The following is an 18,887-nucleotide window of genomic DNA, read 5'->3' as shown; positions in this document are numbered from 1 at the left end:
CACTCAGTGTCTGAAAAGGCACAGGTGGCCACACCTGCAGCATGTAGAAGTTCCCAGGCCAGGAATCGAACCCGTGCCACAGCAGCAACCTGAGCCCTGCTTTCCTTCTGTCTCGCTCTAATTCTCCTTTCCAGGGAGACAGTGCGGTGCAGATGCTCGTGCCCCCGTGTCCCCACGGGGGGTTGTCTGGGTTATTCCTTGGTCAGCCTGACCTTCTGATCTTTTAAGGTCAAATCTCCTTCCTCATGGCCTATCCCCACAGCACCTTTAATGGGTGAGAAGTGTCACAATGTGCCTAAGGAAAACATTTGCACCATTGTACAGCTCCCGGGCACCCTTCACGCAGTGTACTACACTTGCCGCTCAATGACAGTGCTTCCCCAGTCTTTTGTTTCTGTTTCATTACTTGCTTTGTGATCTTTTGTGACTTACCTGGTTAGCAAGATATCGTTTGTTTTGAAGCTTGGAGCTGCTAACTCCTAAACACAAATGCTTTCCAGGTCCCAAACCAGTTGTGTTCCTGCAGCATGGCTTGCTGGCAGATTCCAGTAACTGGGTCGTAAACCTGCCCAAGAACAGCCTGGGCTTCATCCTGGCAGATGCTGGTTTTGACGTGTGGATGGGAAACAGCAGAGGAAACACCTGGTCTCGGAAACACAAGACTCTTTCAATTTCTCAGGAAGAATACTGGGCCTTCAGGTATATTTGAATGGGTAACAGCAGGGGTCTGTTTCCTTGGTACCCTCAACACAGACCCTGGGAAGGCAAATAGATGGGTAACTCGAGATCGTATGACAGGGAAACTGATGGTTTCTGAAAGGTTTTACCCCTTGTTAGGAATTTAATAAAGAGCAGCACGGTAAATTATAAATAATGATTACATTCAAGAGTTAGATTCAATAAGGAAATTTTGGTTACGTTGACATTCCTGGTGGTCTGGATGCTCCTAGGTAAACTGCCCCATACAATTCCTCCCTTCCTCCATAAGCAGGTACTCCAAATATTTACTTTCCTTATTTCTAGAAGTGATCCTCTTCTCTCTTACTTACGGCTGCACCGGTTAATCATTGCGTGATATCAGGCATGTGGCATAAAGCCCTTTGTGTCTGTTTCTTTTTAGTAGAATGGGGATAATACATATCTATCCCATAAGGTCACTGGGGCTTAACGGAGAGGATATAGGAAAGAGTCTGGCATAGAGCCCGGCCTTCATAAGTGGTGGTAACAGCACAGACGCACACAAGTCCAGGGCTGTGTCTCTGTGCCAGGCACTAGAGAACGTCAGCATCATGGACTCCTTTGGACTTGCTTCCCATTTGTGAAATCAGAACCTGCCTGAGGACAGGAAACACAAGAATGAGAGCTTTTACCAAAGGTATGTCCCAGAATAGATCTGTTGTTACAGAATTTGTAATAGCAAACAATTGGAAACTACCAAATGCCTATCAGCAGTGAACAAATAGAGTGTGATGTATTTACACAATGACCAACTGACACCTTTATGTGACAGTGGCAAAGATGAAGTCAGATGCAGAGGGATACACACTGTTTGATCTCGTTCATAGAAAAGTTCAAAAATGGATCAAACTAATTTATGGTGTAAAAAGTGAAGATAAGGATTCTTTTGGGGAGGCCCAAGGGGGCTTTTATGGTCCTGTTCCTTTTGTGCACTCAGGGCTGGCTTACCCAGCTAGGATCCGTTTGTGATGAAACCACACCTTTGTTATTTTTATGCAATGTCCCAATCAACGGTTTCCTTTTTTTGGATTATAGCTACGATGAGATGGCAAATTATGACCTACCAGCTTCAATTAACTTCATTCTGAATAAAACTGGCCAAGAACAAGTGTATTATGTGGGTCATTCTCAAGGTACCACAATAGGTATGTATATGATAGACGAGAGGGTGATAAAATGTCTTATCACAGAGTTTGTGTTTGTCCTTAAAAGTGAACTATAAAAAGAGTTAGTTCAGATAGAGTTTTGTGTTTGTTTTTTAATGCCAAGCAGAAAGAATGAATAGGGGCAAAGAATTTTGGTAACATGTGGTCTTCTCTGGAAATTCAGGCTTAAACATAAATAAATAAATATGGCGTTTGGTTCCCTTGATTGAAGGAATTAATGTAAACTGCAGCCTATTACATATTTTCCTAGTTAAACAATAGGGGGACGTGAGAGGATAGAAAACAAGAAGTGTTATAAGTGCAGAGACTTTTATAAAGAAAACAAAGAAATACGCTGACTTTTTTTTTTTTTTGGCCACACCCACAGCATGTAGAAGTTCCCAGGCCAGGAATTGAATCCGTGCCAAAGCAGCGACCTGACCCTCTGTCGTGACAGTGCCAGGTCCTTAACCCACTGTGCCACAGGGGAACTCTCGAAGTGAAGTGGAATAAAGCCAACTACAAGGATGTCATAATACACTTTATTTTCAAATAGTTTTAAAAAATCGTATGCATTTTTAATTTGTGCTAATGATAAGAGTAATATATGTTTATTGTAAACAGAAACAGAAAATTTAGCAAAGTTTAAAGAAAATAAAAATTTTCTGTAATTTCCTTGCTGGAATAGGGACTGTCCCATAATTTAATTCTCCCTTTTAGTGTTTACTTTGACTAATATCCTTGTGTTCCTGTCACACAATCACCTCAGAACACATTCCTAGAGAAAATTATGATATGAAAAGTACAAATACTTTGAAGTGTCTTGATTTATGATGTACATGGTTAAGTTATGTTGCTCTCATCACCATCCCTCTCTCTTTGCCAGCTTGAGAGGCTCCAAAAAGAAAGGAACATAGACACAATTGCCTTTCTTATTAATGAACTTAAGCATTTTTCCTCTCTATATTCCTCCTTCCATGACTTCTCCACTTGTGTCTTTTGCCCCATTGCTTTCAAAACTGACATTCTGGGGCCAAGTTTAAGGCAAGAAGTGACCTGAAAGGAAGCTAAGATATTTTAAAGCTAGAGGATTCTAAATGTGTAAGTTCCTTTTGAGTCCTTGGCGACTTTTTTGAATGCCTTTGTATATCTGTCTTAGTGATGGAGGGGGAGCAGTGGGGTGGAGCTGCTAGGAATACAGCCTTGGATCCCTGTCTTCCATTATTAAAAGAGCAGGAGACTTCTGCATTTCCTCCAGTCCATATCTAGGTATAAAATTGAAACAAGCACTTAAAAATATTTCATGTACTAGTTTAATCCAACTCCATATTTGCATACCCAGAAGTTCGGAGCCCTCATTTCAAGTGTTTTGCCTCCTGGCGGTGGCATTGCTTGCATGGTTCTCGGGTTGCCACTAGAGGGCGTCGCTCATGCCCGCCATTGCTTTTTCAGAGGAAGTCTCAGAAGATGGAATTCTATTATTTTCCTTTTGTTCCCACAGGTTTTATAGCATTTTCACGGATCCCCGAGCTGGCCAAAAAGGTTAAAATGTTTTTTGCCTTGGCTCCTGTGGTTTCAGTTCAGTTCGCTACTAGCCCTCTAGTTAAATTAGGACAAATTCCAGATCATCTCATCAAGGTACTTGGATTCCCCCCCTACCCCTGCCCTGTCCCCATCTCCCTTCCCTCACAGATTTCCTTTTTGGTTCTAAAGACCTGACCATTAGACAGAGAATGTGTGCCTTCCTCCTCTGTGTTTTGCTATCAGTGGAACAGTGGAATTTCTTCTCTTCACAGTTTTTCTTTCCCCTTTTACCCCAGCTGGGGAGTCAGAGAAGGTATATCATTAACCTTACACTGGGGCCCCCTGTTCTCATGGTTAGCACATCCGGGCCCCTCCTCATCCACCACACAAAGAGAGCACGAGGAAGGCCAGGAGAAAGCAGCTGAACCTCTGTGGAGTTGCTATTTATTCCACACAGTGAATCTGTACATAGTAGTAGGCGGGAGCTGGGGGGCAGGAGATGTGCCCACATGCCTGGCCCTGGCCACCCGGAGGGTGATCTAAAGACACTGTTGTTGCGTATCTTATTATATGACCCGAAAGCACAGGCCAGTAACTTCATTGGAGGTCAGTCCTAGAGCACTGTAAACCTGCCACACTCTGCTCAGGGAGGTAGCAGTTTTTACGAGAAGGTGGGAGCCAGCTGAGGCCAGATGGGCCATTACACATGCACTGTATTTGTTTGATGTATGTTATATTTATATACACACACACACAAAATCCCATACAGGAATGTATACTTAAGGTATATGTAACATGTTGATTGGCCATTTAGGAAATATGTTCACAGGAAATACAGACGATGCTCTGACCTCCAGTCTGATTCATGTGAGATGAGATTCTCTGTACCATGATCAGACATGCAGATAAATTGGGGGCTCCTCTAGGAGAATTTGTTTTAAATATCTTGGATAAGAGACGCTTTGATTTTCATCATAAACAGTTCAGAGATTACAAATAAGGTACCCTTCAAATACCAAGGCTTCTCCTAGTGCTTTCCTCAAAATTAAGCACCATGCTCAGTTTGGGGTTTTTTTTCCTAGAGACCTTGTGTGTGAACTTACATACCTATATAGGTCCAGAGAGAAATCTATTGTTTTGTTTTAGTATAGACAGGATCCAACAGTGTAACTCGAGTGCCTTGAGAAAGATGTATTTCCAAATAAGGTCACCTTCTGAGATGTAGGAAATTAGAGCTTCAACATATCTTTTTGGGGGAGGGCCACAATTCAGCCATAAAACTGCCTTTGTAGACATTTGAATTTTTCATTGTTTTCTGCCCCTCTATAGAGTAGGCATCAGCAAAAATGTAAATTATAAAGGAAAAAATGGGGGTTCACCATAAAGATCTCTTCCCAGTTTCCTAATGTAAAAGTACATGAAGATCTACCTGGAGGGCATCGTGATTGCCCCAGAAATACTAGAGCACAAGTCCAGTTGCTATTGAGGTCTGGTTTGATGTAGACCAGTAGTCAGCAAACTTTTTTCTGTAAAGGTCCAGATAGTCAATGTCTTTGAGTCATTTGGTTTCTTTTGCAGCTACTGAACTCTGCCCTTGTCATGTGAAAACAGCCAGAGACAAGGTGTAAAGAGATGAGCATGGCTGTGTTCCAACAAAACTTTATTTATAAAAACAGGCCATGCTGGCAGAGGGGGAATGGGGAGTTAATTGTTTAATGGGTACAGAGTTTCAGCCTGAGACCCTGAAAGAGTTCTGGAGACCAATAGATAGTGGTGATGGTTGCAGACCACTGAACTGAATACTTAAAAATGGTTAAAATGGTCAATTTTGTGTTACATGTACTCTATCATAATAAAAAAAAGTATTTAAAAACCCCAAAAGGCAGCAGGAGGGATATGGCCCAATGGCCAGTAGAATTGGATTAGATGTATGTGTCCTAGGCAGATGCATTGCTGACCAACTGACTTTCTCAGAAGTCACTACCAATCCACCACAGTCAGATGAAAGTCTGTGGGGAGGCCCTGGGTTGGGCCCTCATTAAAGCCCTCTCCTACTGTAAAAGTCTTCTGTGGACCTCTTTGATTTTCTGTCTTCTTCTCTTCATTGGAGACTTTGCACATCTACAATGTCTGCTGTTGCCTCAGTAAACAGACCACATGGGTATCTTAGTTTGAATGACCACCAGTTGCTGTTTCTCTTCTGAGGCCATCCACGGAGACAGCTGGCATGTGTCTCCTTCTGAGGGGGGTCCTGGAAGCCAGTGTACCAGAATGAAATGCTGGGATGTTCTTTTTATTTTGTAGGACTTATTTGGGGTCAAAGAATTTCTTCCCCAGAGTGCATTTTTGAAGTGGCTGAGTACACATGTTTGCGCTCATGTCATCCTGAAGGAGCTCTGTGGAAACATCGTTTTTGTTCTGTGTGGATTTAATGAGAGAAATTTAAATATGGTATGTATGTTTATAATAAGATTTGCTTTAAGCTTTCCGTGATTTGATTTTATCTGTGAATGTTGTTTGTGTTGGAGGATGTGGGAAGGCAGGAATGACCTCATTAGAGCTCTAAAAGTTCTTGCATTTAAGAGGCACAAGAATCAACCTTGCAAGTACGGGAATACTGCTTGTGTAGCCTCAGGCCAGCCGTTGTCAGCTTCCTACGCTGTAACTGGAAACAGTTAAGTGAGGAGATCAGTCATCACTTAAATTTCGATATTTATTTTTATTTGAGTGCCTTTTTTTCTTTAAAGAGGGGGAGGTTGTGGGATGGACTGGGAGTTTGGGGTTAATAGATGCAAACTGTTACATTAAGAATGGATAAGCAATGAGGTCCTTCTGTATAGCAAATGGAACTATGTCCAGTCACTTGTGGTGGAACATGATGAAAGATAATATGAGAAAAAGAGTGTATAGATGGCTCGCTCTGCTATACAGCAGAAATTGTCAGAATGATGTAAATCAACTATAGTAAAAAGTTTTTAAAAGTAAACAGCTCCTGAAAATTAAAAAAAAAATTACTGTGTTTAAATTTGGAGTGGCCATTTATATACACACACACGTGTATGCATTTATTTATTTATTTCACAAAATGTAAACCCTTGGCTGGCACTGCGCTGGTATTTCTAAATCCATTTGTAGTTTTTCATATTGTATTTTGAGAACAAATTTTTAAAATCCTAGAATGAAGTCTCTAGGGAATTTTCAAAGGGTTGTTAATTTCTCTTGTTTCTGATGACCAAAAGCAAAAAAGCAAGGTGTGATTGTCATATAAAACCTTGAAAATTCAGAAAAATATGAAAAAGAAACTAGTAATGACCAGTAATCTCAACCCATACAGCCCCAGTTATGATGTTGTGGTATTTCCTTCATCTGTCTTCTGTGTATTTTTTTCACATGTGTTTGTAGTGAAAGAATTTGTTTTTCTGCTCTCTCATGTATTTGTGATTGTGGCTTGGTAGTTTTTAGTGATTTAAAGTATAGAATATATTTATCATCAGTTCCTCCTTCATGCTGTTTTCATTCTTTAATTCTATGTATTTATTTTACAGTCTAGAGTGGCTGTGTATACAGCACACTCTCCTGCTGGAACTTCTGTGCAAGACATGTTACACTGGAGCCAGGTAGGCACTCTGGGAGTGCAGTGGGGGTTTGTGGAAAATCAGCTTCAGAAAGCTCTGTGTATTCCATGAAGCAAATGGAAAGGTAGTCAGTCTGCTTACACGTCTGAGCTGGTTTCCTTCCCTACAGTCTTGGGCTCCTGTTACTATGTTCACGCTGCTGGTGTTATCCTCCCTGTAAACTGTACTACAGGGGAGTTCGCCGAACAGCCACTGGGGTTGACTTGTTTTTTCTTTTCTTCCCCCTCCCTTCTGTCATTTTTTTCATTGAGATCCAGATTTATTTTATTTCTGTGTTGCTTCAGAAAGCAAGATTTTAGGAGTTCCTGTTGTGGCCCAGTGGGTTAAGAACCCACTCAGTGGGTTAAGGATCCAATGTTGCTGTGAGCTGTGGCATAGGTCACAGATGCAGCTCGTATCTGGTGTGGCGTGGCATAGGCCGGTAGCTGCAGCTCCAATTTGATCCCTAGACTGGGAACATCCATCCTATGCTGCAGGTGCGGCCCTAGAAAGAAAAAGAAAAAATAAATAAAAGAAAGCAAGATTTTTAAAACAGCTCTGGAGAGAGAAGCTGCTGTTTCAGCATTGATCCATGAACACAGTATGCCTGAAACATCAGTGGATAAACCAGAGTGTCATGGATATAAATCATTTATATCATGGATATAAATGAGAGACACTGACTTTTAAAATAGAGTTCTGTTTGATCACATGTCACAAAAGTATGCATGTTCATTCTAGAAAATTTTATAAATTACATACGGGTATAACAATAAAAACTTAAAGAGAATTTTCTTAAAGAGAGATGAAAAATAAAATTGTTCTGTAATCCCACACAGATATACACAATGTGTACCCAGGGATTTGCATTCTCTTCTACATCTCTTGCTGCATATTACTTCAGTGGTTAGAGATAGAAATAAAAATTGTAGAGGTTGATTGATTGATTTTCTTCTTACTCTTTTATAGCTTTCTCTTGTTCACCTAACAATATGTCAGGGACTTATTTCTTTCTCTCTTTTTTTTTCCTTTGCTTTTTAGGGCTTCATCTGTGACATATGGAAGTTCCCAGGCTAGGGGTTGAATTGGAGCTGCAGCTGCCAGCCCACGCCACAGCCACAGCAATGTGGGATCTGAGCCGAGTCTTTGACCTACACCAGAGCTCCTGGCAACACTGGGTCCTTAACCCACTGAGTGAGGCCAGGGATTGAACCCATGCCCTCATGGATACAAGGTGGTTTGTCACTGAGCCACAATGGGACCTCCTGTACTTTTATTTTTTGAGGCCTAAGTGAAGCTTTCTTGAGGCCTAATTAGGTGAAGTGTACAATGTAGTATATTTTAACATAGATACACATCTGCAAACCCATCACCAGAATCAAGATAGTGGACATATCTGCCATCCGCAGAGGTCACTTTTAATACCCTCCTCCACCCTCTCCTGTCTGTTTCCTGGCACTATAGGTCATTTTGCACTTTCCAGAGTTTTAAGTATAATCATTCAGTATACATGCGTTTTTGCCTGACTTCTCTTACTCAGCGTAATAATTTTGAGATTCACCCAGGTTGTCCATGCATCAGTAAGTAGTTCATTTCTTTTTGGTACTGAGTGAGGAGAATTGGTATTTTTATTATTTTTATTTATTTAATTTTTGTCTTTTTGCCATTTCTTGAGCCACTCCCGCGACATATGGAGGTTCCCAGGTTAGGGGTCTAATCGGAGTTGTAGACACCGGCCTATGCCAGAGCCACGCAACTCGGGATCTGAGCCGCGTCTGTAACCTACACCACAGCTCACAGCAGCGCTGGATCCTTAACCCACTGAGCAAGGCCGGGGATTGAACCCACAACCTCATGGTTCCTAGTCAGATTTGTTAACCACTGAGCCATAACGGGAACTCCAGAGAATTGGTATTTTTAAAAGCTTCTGCCCAATAGATTCTTCTGCCCAAACAGATTTGGGAATCACTGATCCAGAACATCGCTGGAGCTTTAGTATCCTCCTCAGTTGTCCCAGGAACCTGCCGGTTGGCAGTGCCCTCATTCTCCTCTCCTTGGCTCATCCCTAGGGAACCAGGCAGGACTGTGCCTGAGGCTTTTAGCCCCATAGTGGCTGTAAAGCCCAGTGTTAACTGTCAGGGGGCTCAGTGCCAGAGTTCTGCCTAGAAGAGGAGCATCTGAAAGGCAGGTAGCTCATGACATGCTGGAGAACACACACTTGGCCCTGAGGCCACTGTCCTGAAACCTTCAAAGGCCCTCAAATGTGCATTCACAAGTGTCCATTCAGGCCCCTGCTTTGCTCCTCGGCCACATGTCTGTTAACAGTCGCTTGTTTTCTCTCTATACCCTGCCATCAAAATACCCTATCTTTTTGAGCAATGTTACCCTCTTACCTTATGGACATCTTTCAGAAGGACCTAGTTTCTGTCTCAAGCAGTCAGTGCTCCCCTGTGTGGAAGATGACTGAGCCAAACTGAGGGCAGACACTGGCTGCCTACATGTGGCACCCCACACCCCAGCACAGTACAGGTGACCACTAGCCCTGACCTTTCACAGGCCCTTGGGAATGTGATGGCCAAGGCTGTCACAGCATGCATGGCATTCCCTCAGCCTTTCCTGCAGTGGGCCTCCACTGGGTGCTGGTTTGTCCTGGAGCTCTTGGGCTGGCCGCAGTCCAGGCTTCTGCTCTTGTGCCAGCCCTTTACTCAAGCAGCTAGCTGGGATCAAAGCCTGCTGGCTGCAGTTCAGACCGCTGCTCTCAGGCCCTGGGGTGACCTTTGTGGTTTTAAGTCCTAAGACATTGGAATGTGCCTCACAAATGCTTCTGAACCCAGATACACTGCAGAAGGCAGCCGTGCCCTTTGCTCTTCTGCTCCCTAGGTCATCCCTTTGTAAAAAAAAAAAAAAAAGTTGCTTTGTGCAACTGTGTCATAGGATCTTCCTGGCCTGTGCCCTCTGGGCTGTTGGCCAAGGACTGCCTCTCTTTGTCTACCCAGGACAGGCTGGTGAGCAGCCGGCTACCTGTTGGGAGAAGTTTCTGCTGAAGGCCTGTGGGGCCTGGGTGCTGGCAGGCTTGAGCACTATAACTAACTCAGTTTGAAGTTGGGAAGGGGTAGAGTTTGGGGGTGCCTTTAAAGGCCATTTTACTTATAGTATATTATAGTATACTTTGAAGTGGATATTTTGCTTAAGTAAATAGCATTCAGTTCTCAACAGTTCTAATACCTAGTTCTTCACTGGGTTTTTTTTAATTTAGTTTACAAATCTTCTTATTCTCTTTATAAACCTCACACATTTCAGAGACCCTGAAGAATCTCTAGCCCTCTTGCCAGCTGTGCCCCAAAGCCCAGGTACTTGGTCCTATTTGAAGAAGGCTGGTCCTTATCTTTACAGTGATGCTCAGAATTACTGAAGGTGCTATAAAAAATGTAGATTCTTGGGTCTACCCAAGACTTGTTGAGAATCAGAATTCCCAGGGGTATGTCCCTGGGATCTGCTTTTATTTTATTTTAATTTATTTTATTTTAGGGCCACACCTGTGGCATATGGAGGTTCCCAGGCTAGGGGTCTAATTGGAGCTGTAGCTGCCAGTCTACACCACAACCACAGCAATGCCAGATCTGAGCTACATCAGCTACCTACACCACCAGCAACACTGGATCCTTAACCCACTGAGCAAGGCCAGGGATTGAACTCCTCATGGATGCTAGTCAGATTCATGTTTGCTGAGCCACAACAGGAGCTCCTGCCTTTTTTTTTTTTTTTTTTGGCTACACTTGCAGCGTACAGAAGTTTCTATGCTAGGGATCAAACCCAGGCCACAGCAGTGACAACTCTGGATATTAGACCCACTGTGCCAGCAGGGAATCCTTGGGATCTGCATTTTTAATAAGTACCTCATATGGTCTGATGTTCGTTCTCTATTGTTCAAAACCTACAAAATCCAAAATATACTTTAGGTAGGCTCTTTAAAACACTGTAGAAGTTCCCGCTGTTGCACATCAGGTTATGGATCCAGTGTTGTCTCTGTGGCAGCTCAGGTTCAATACCTGGTCTGGTTCAGTGGGTTAAGAATCCAGGGTTGCTGTTGCTATGGTGTAGGTCACAGCCATGGCTCGGATTCGGTTCCTGGCCCAGGAACTTCCATATGCTGTAGGTGCGGCCAAAAAAAAAAAAAGAAAAAAGGCTATAAAAAGCCTAGTTAGCCTAGTTTTTATTATACATATAATATATGGTCATTATGAAATTTTTAAAAATATGTGAGTACAAAGAAGAAAACACATCACCCATATGTCTACCTCCAGAGACAACTACTGTTATTAGTATTTGGGTTTTGTAGGGGAGGCAGAGTTTTTCCTCTACCCTCTTAGGGTTTCTGACTAGGACTGCCATAGGACACATTAACAGGAGCAAAGGATACAAGTTTTGTTTACGTGTACACCGGAGCCCTCCCAAGAAAAATGAAGACCCAGAGAAATAATTAGGCCTGAGGCTTATATACGGGGTTGAAGAAAGAGTAGCAGTTGTGGAAAAAGTAACTAAAACATAGGGGAAACTTATACGACGTAAGTGTTATTTTATTTTCACGCTCTTGTACAGATTTCTCAGCCTCCATTCTCAGAATCTGGTGGTAATAATGTTTCTTCTTCCTGGTGTAGGAAGGGCTTCTTTCACAAGAGAGTTTTGTCTCCTTTTAGAAAGAAAAAGGAAGGTTAATGTCCTCCTTGCATCTGCTGTTATGCAAGGGCCTTTAACTCAAAAGAATCATTATGCCAGAGAGGCGTATTTTGGGGTGGCATATCTTGAACTCTGTCAGTGTAGTCTTGTAATTTTTTGGTGTAATTGTTTTCATTACAAAGGTAGGATTATGCTATGTGCACTTTTAAATATCTTTCTTTTTTATTTAGCTGAACAGCCTTGTATTTGTTAGCTACAGGTTGCTGTACCAGAGACCCCAAATACAGCCTCTAAAGACATCATTTTCTTTCTCAGAATCTAGTTGAGACATCAGTGGTCCAGGATTGTGGAGGAGGGGGTGTAACTGTGCTCCAGGAAGTCATGTAGGGACCCATCCCCTCTGTCCTGTGGCTCAGCCATCCCTAGGGTGCTGGCCTCTTCTGCCTGGGTTGAAGCTGTGTCACCTCCACGGCAGTTCCAGCCTTCAGGAAGGAAGCACCTGAGGGATGTGGTTGCTACCCTGGCAACCACATGCTTAGCAAAGACCTGAGGAATTTTATTACTGAATGGAAGAAGGCAAGAAGGGGTATTGGAGGAGCAAATAGCAGTCTCTGCCATAATCAAAAATACTTTTCCAGGTCAATAACTACATTTTAAAATATTTGTAACTGAAGACAGTTTTTTGTTGTTTGAATTACTATTGTTACTATTATTATTACTATGATTTTTTTTTTTTTTGTAGTAAAACATCCTGGGATAAATATTCTTGAATTGGAGGTCTGTCCTTATACATCAGGCAGACTACTTTCTTAGGACATAGTCTTTGTAGTCTTCGTGATCAGAGGGTAGGCGTGTATCTTTAAGACTTCCACATATGTATGATACTTTAGAAAAGTTAAAACTATTTATATTTGCATTACCAACAAGATGTAAAAATAATTTTAAAATAATTTAAAATGAATTTATTTATTTGTTTAGCCTTTTTGCCTTTTTCTTGAGCCACTCCCACGGCATATGGAGGTTCCCAATTTAGGGGTCCAATTGGAGCTGTAGCCACAGGCCTGTGCCACAGCCACAGCAACGCAGGATCCAAGCCGCGTCTGTGACCCACACCATAGCTCACGGCAATGTGGGATCCTTAACCCATTGAGCAACGCCAGGGATCAAACCCGCAACCTCATGGTTCCTAGTCGGATTCGTTAACCACTGCACCACGACGGGAACTCCCTTGAAATGAATTTAAGTTTAAAATCTTCACATGTGGAAAAAGATCAGGTGGAAATCGGGAGGAAAAGTCTTCTCACATTATAAGCATTTCCACCTGATTTTTATCTGTATGTGATTATCACTTAAGCATAACCATAGTGCATGTTTTTTTCTCTGACTTTTCTCCACTTAATATTATTTAGGAACAGTTTTCTATTTTATTATATTTACACTTATGACAGTAACATACTGTTGTGTGAATTAATGTGATACAGTGTATTTTTCCAATTATCTGTCATTGAATGTTAGCTTATTTCCAGGTATTTGTTACTAGAAATAGTCATGGTCATGTTTCCTCTCCTTCTGAAATGCCCTTTCAAGGGGCTGAAGTCCTATGACTCTTAGCACAACAGTCAAATCTGAAGTTTAGTCTGAACCCTAGGCATGTTTTTCCTCTGTATTCTGCACTCACTCTTAAGTGCTTTGTATAAATGCTAAAGACATATGTGGGAAAGCGATAAACTGATGTCTGTCTGCAGGGGCAGACCATCTTGCATTGATATATTTTCACTGACAATTAAGAGCTAGGGTACAGATGCACTAGCAGGTGCTGTAAATTCATACCTTCTGCTTGTTAAATGTGCCTCAGTTATTAATATATGTCATTTGCAATGTAAAAAGCAGATGTTAAACATTTCCCCTGTAGTACCCAATCTCACACTGGTTTTTTTATTGCATAAAACAGTAGAATTTTATGCAGTTGATAGAGACTGAAACTTCACTTAAATCAAAAGCAGTTAAAGGGTTTTTCCCATTTACCAGGCGCCACCCTCTGGCCAAAGCTGGAACAGATTCCAATTCATTTAGTTCTCCAATTTTGTTTTTTTTTTTTTTTTTTTTTTGTCTTTTGTTGTTGTTATTGCTGTTGTTGTTGTTGTTGCTATTTCTTGGGCCGCTCCCACGGCATATGGAGGTTCCCAGGCTAGGGGTTGAATCGGAGCTGTAGCCACCGGCCTACGCCAGAGCCACAGCAACGCGGGATCCGAGCCGCGTCTGCAACCTACACCACAGCTCACGGCAACGCCGGATCGTTAACCCACTGAGCAAGGGCAGGGACCGAACCCGCAACCTCATGGTTCCTAGTCGGATTCGTTAACCACTGCGCCACGACGGGAACTCCTTTTTTTTTTTTTTTTTTTTTTTTTTTTTGTCTTTTGTTGTTGTTATTGCTGTTGTTGTTGTTGTTGCTATTTCTTAGTTCTCCAATTTTGGATTTAATTCTTGACATATTTTTATTTTGGGCGTATAAAGAGGGTATGGATTTGCATTATTTCAAAATTTATGAGTGAGTAAATTTTTGTTAATATTTTTATATCATGCTATTCTAAATAAAGATACATTTAAATTTCATATACAATTTGTATAGGTTTCTTATACATTTCATGACTCTGGTATCTTCAACTAATAAGAATTGTTCTGGTGTGCAGTGTGATTTGGTGATTATACTGGTACTCAAGAAAAAGTGTTAAATAAAATTAAAATATAACATAACTAGTCAAATAGAATGGATATATGGGTAATATAGGGATTATATGTAATTATATATAATATATTCATGTCTGAATATAAAATATATAGTGTTAATGTTAATATGTGTATGCTAATACATAAGTAGTACATTTATATACTAATATGTTTATCCATATAAATCCATATTAATCCATAAATATAAGTATACATTAATCCATATATTACATGTAATAGATATTTCTTTCCCAAGTAAGAGAGTTAACTCTGAAAGAGTTTTAAGATTCAAATTTCAGTAAGAAATGTCAGCATAAATTTTATCCAGTGAATGCAGTGTTGATTCAGCATCATTCACAGCACCTGCGTATAGCTGCTTTATTGTGTCATGTAATAGGTACTTTCCCGATCTTACAGTGAAAAGTTGTGTCATTTAGGAAAGGAGAGCAAAATAATGCCGTGTTATTTTATTTATTTATTTACTTGTTTATTTATTGTCTTTTTGCCTTTTCTAAAGCCAATCCTATGGCATATGGAAGTTCCCAGGCTAGGGGTCGAATCGGAGCTGTAGCTGCTGGCCTACACCAGAGCCATAGCAAAGCGCGATCCGAGCCGCATCTGCAGCCCACACCACAGCTCATGGCAACGCCAGATCCTTAACCCACTGAGCAAGGCCAGGGATCGAACCCGTAACCTCATGGTTCCTAGTCGTTAACCACTGAGCCACGACAGGAACTCCTGCCATGTTATTTTAAATTACAGTTTGGAAATGAACCATGAATCTGGGTATCCGTGTAAACTTGACTTCTGAGGATGTGGTCAACTCTAGTGACCCATGGTGTTACCTCAGACTTCTGTGTTAGATAACTGTTTTCCCTCGAATTACCTTTCTTTTAGGTTGTTAAATTTAAAAAGTTTCAAGCCTTTGACTGGGGAAGCAGTGCCAAGAATTACTTTCATTACAACCAGGTAAAGACTTCAAAGTCTTTAGAATTAAAATGGGCTCTGAAAACTCATCCAGGAAATTAGCCTGACTTACGAGGATTCTAGCTAGGCTCAAGTGCTAGGGGAGATGTTTGGGAGGGTTGACTAGACAGCCTTTGTTTTCCAATTCCAGAACAGCTGAAGCTTTGCAGTTTGCATGTTGGACTTTGTCCTTCCCCTGGCTCTGCATAAACAAGAGTCTCTGTCACATGTCATCCATCCACAGTGATCAGGAACGCAGATGTTAGAGTCAGACAAGCTAGGACTGTTACAAAGTAGCTGGGGGGGCTGGGGTGGTGGGGAGGGGGTCTTGGCCAAATTGCATTGCCTAAACCTTTTTTTTCCACATGCAAGTAGGTTGGCCATTTTTTGAGTGCTCAGGGCTCTGAAGTGTGAGGTACTCTGCCCAGGTTTTTCCTATTTAACTTTCCCAATATCCTTGTGACATAGATATGATTATTATCATTATTATTAAAGAGGAGGACACTGAGGCTTAGAGAATTTCTATAACATGTGTCATATCCTGGAGGGTGGGAAGGCGGTGGTATGACCCACTAGGTTGGGCTCTGCATTGTGAATCTACCTGGGAGAATGATACCTGGGGAACTAGCCTTCCTCCCTTGAGCTGAAGCTCATCACCATGCTGGGCACAGGGTAAAGCGCCTTAGCTAGCAGTTGTTATTACTAATCAATGTTCATGGAGATTGTATTTTGTCATTTAAAACAACAAAGACAACACTTTCCTTGGGTTTTCATTACAGAGTCACCCTCCCCTTTACAACGTGAAAGACATGCTCGTTCGGACTGCTATCTGGAGTGGGGGACGGGACTGGCTCGCGGACGTCCAAGACGTCAGTGTCTTACTGACCCAGATCCCCAACCTGGTGTACCACAAGCACATCCATAAGTGGGAGCATCTTGACTTCATCTGGGGCTTGGATGCCCCACAGCAACTCTATGATGAAATGATAAATCTAATGAGGAAATATCAGTGAGAGCCAGGCTGGAGACGTTCACTGTCAGGTTGTTTGTCAAAACTTGTCTGCTTAATGTCTCTAAAATACTTATGTTTCTTTCTCAGGCCTTTTGTATTTTTAGATCCAAAAAATGATACCTTTGAAGATGCCCTGTTCTCTCCAGTTAGAACTAGAAATGCTTTTGAGTCGTGGCCAAATATGAAGCCGATGCTTCAACCAGTCTTTCAGAAATGTCACTGACTTGTGAAAAGTCGTGACTACTCTGTTTATTCTTATAATTTAGACCATACAGTATTGCTTTTAACCACTGACACAGGACACATTGGCACGTGTCGGGATTTTTAAGCTACTGTCATTGATGGATAATCTGACACTGACTTGAAGGGTACTCATTGTCTAAGTACCCAGTTCTTATCCTTTTGCTTTAAAGGGCTCTTGACTGAACAGACTTGTATTTAGGGGTCCAAAGGAAACCTTCGCATGTTCTCATGCCGTAGGTAGAGTCCAATCCAGTGACACTCCAGCCGTGCCAGTTAGAATGACCCCTCTGATGAATCTTATCAAACCTCACTGGGAGAGCCACTATTTCACAAATGTTTAAATTGCTCAGACCAAGCGAAGTAATTTGTTGGAGTTTTCAAAAATAAATTACATTCATCAATGACAACAAGAACAACCATATTTTAAATAACTTGAAGATGGATGCATTCAGCCCTCTGTATTCCTGAACTCTTAACTGGGTGGCAGACCTTGAATACACTTGTTTGAGAAGAAAAGTCCTGTGGAGAGATGATACCACTATTTTTCCTGAAATTAATGTACTCTCTACACCCCCTCCCCTTCCTGCTTCGGCTCAGAGGCCCTTTGTGAAGCTGAGACCACTACGCCACTGAGGAGTAGCATCCTAGTTCATTTTCACACAAAAGAAATGCTGATGAAAGCTCAGGGATTCATTTTGGGGTTTTTTTTCTCATGTTTGTGTCCAAATTTTAATACTTCTGATTTGCATCTCTGTGTCAGGAAGCCCATGTTTGCCTGCTTTTCTTGCAGCCCTGTTTCCTCATAGTGCTGTCAGAGCGACAGTGACAGTTGCTACGTTTTTTGTTGTTGTCGTTGTTGTTTTTGATAGAGTTGCTTTGCAGTGATGAACAATACTTGGTTAATTTGTGCAGACAGTGTAATCTTGTGCAGACCTTTTAACATTTGAAAGGTCTCATTTAAACTTTTCAATAAAGTTCAGTCTCCTAGAGCTGAAGGATTGTGTGCACATATGTGTTCTCCTTTAATCATCATTCTCAACTTCTCTCTCTCTTCCAGCAGGACTTACTCTTGTCTTTCTCATCTTCTCCCCCTCCTCCTTACTCCTTGTAAACCTCCCTGATAACTGCCTTGCGAACCTTTGCTCCTCTCCCTTGGGGAGGAGAGTGGTCTTAAACCTCTAAGGACGGGCAGGGGATGGTTTGGAAAATCCTTCAGTGTCCAAGGCTGTGAAGGGAGACCAGGCCATGATAACCCCATGTAAGGTAGTGGCCGGCTGCAGGCGGAACCCTGGATTCAAGAACCATCCATCCAACTCTCTCCTTGACAAATGAAGCAACTGAAGCTGGCAGAGACAACGCCATAGGGTCCCCCAAACAGATACAGGCATCTAATACCATCTGCCCCATCACTCTGTGAGCTCGACGAAAGATCTCACTCACCTCTGTATACCCGGAATCTAACACAAAGCCTGGGATATTAGCACATTTATGTGGACTGACAGAATGTGTGAAAAAGGATGGACTTCTGTCATGGAGCTAAAGGAAATTAGATGTACAAGTTAACATCTGAGAGGAACTGAAGTGGAATCTGATTTTTCATGGCAACTAAAGTGAAATTGTAAAGAGTAAAACTGTGCTAGCTGCAAAGGATACACGTCCCCAGGAAGATGCCACTCTCTCTGCTGGCCCTAGGTCCCCATAAGAAAGAGTGCTTCTTTCTCCTTTGACCAAGGCAAACTTGTTTGGCCAACCAGTGTCCCAGAAACAATGGGACACTGAGTGGATGTTTCTGTTTGTGGTTTTCACCAGTCGTGGAAGAAAGCTGCTCGCTGGAGAATGGTGACGTGGTTTCTCTTCTTTGCTTCCTGACCTGAAGGCTCCCACACATGCCCTTGAAAGCTTGTGTGGGTCAGTACATCTCCCATTCACCAGACCATGGGAATGAGCAGGGGCTACATTCTATAGAGTCATCCTTTTACTGCAGTGTTTTTCTTTTACCACCTTCTCAAACTTTGGGGATTTTTCTTCAGTACACCAGTACGTGGGCTAGTCTAGAGGTGGAGAGGCTACATGGTCGTTCTCGTTACTGTTGGGTTATGTGGCACCCTTGCCTTTATTGATCCCCTCTTGCTCCTGACACAGCTGCATAGGCTCTTACCTTAACCTTATAACCCTAGCTGCATTCTGGGAGCGTCGTCTCATCGTCGGCGGAGCCTGCAAAACAAGTTCGGAGCTTGT

At 42.1% G+C, this 18,887-nt stretch overlaps 1 protein-coding gene and 1 long non-coding RNA gene across 8 annotated transcripts in view; one reads left to right on the top strand and one right to left on the bottom strand.

Annotated features, from left to right (window-relative positions):
* The window catches only part of LIPA (lipase A, lysosomal acid type), a 123,368-nt gene extending 105,723 nt beyond the window's left edge, over positions 1–17,645 (top strand). For 2 of the 4 annotated variants that reach the window (XM_021071782.1, XM_005671253.3), the window contains exons 4-10: positions 501–699; positions 1,774–1,883; positions 3,385–3,521; positions 5,712–5,858; positions 6,953–7,024; positions 15,326–15,397; positions 16,174–17,644. In XM_021071782.1, coding sequence (XP_020927441.1) covers positions 501–699; positions 1,774–1,883; positions 3,385–3,521; positions 5,712–5,858; positions 6,953–7,024; positions 15,326–15,397; positions 16,174–16,407 — 971 coding nt within the window. In that variant the 3' untranslated portion in view covers positions 16,408–17,644. 4 annotated transcript variants of the gene reach the window in all.
* LOC102164066 overlaps positions 11,565–18,887 on the bottom strand; it is a 42,764-nt gene continuing 35,441 nt past the window's right edge. For 2 of the 4 annotated variants that reach the window (XR_002338588.1, XR_002338590.1), the window contains one exon: positions 17,886–18,863. This is a non-coding gene — a long non-coding RNA (uncharacterized LOC102164066). Of the gene's footprint in view, positions 11,712–17,342; positions 18,864–18,887 lie in introns of those variants that run through there. The other 2 variants (XR_002338591.1, XR_002338589.1) reach the window with 2 other exon arrangements.

The sequence above is a fragment of the Sus scrofa genome, chromosome 14, assembly GCF_000003025.6.
Source record: "Sus scrofa isolate TJ Tabasco breed Duroc chromosome 14, Sscrofa11.1, whole genome shotgun sequence".
NCBI classification, from domain to species: domain Eukaryota; kingdom Metazoa; phylum Chordata; class Mammalia; order Artiodactyla; family Suidae; genus Sus; species Sus scrofa.
Note: the sequence above shows the minus strand (reverse complement) of the source record. Positions and strands in the feature narration are given on the sequence as shown.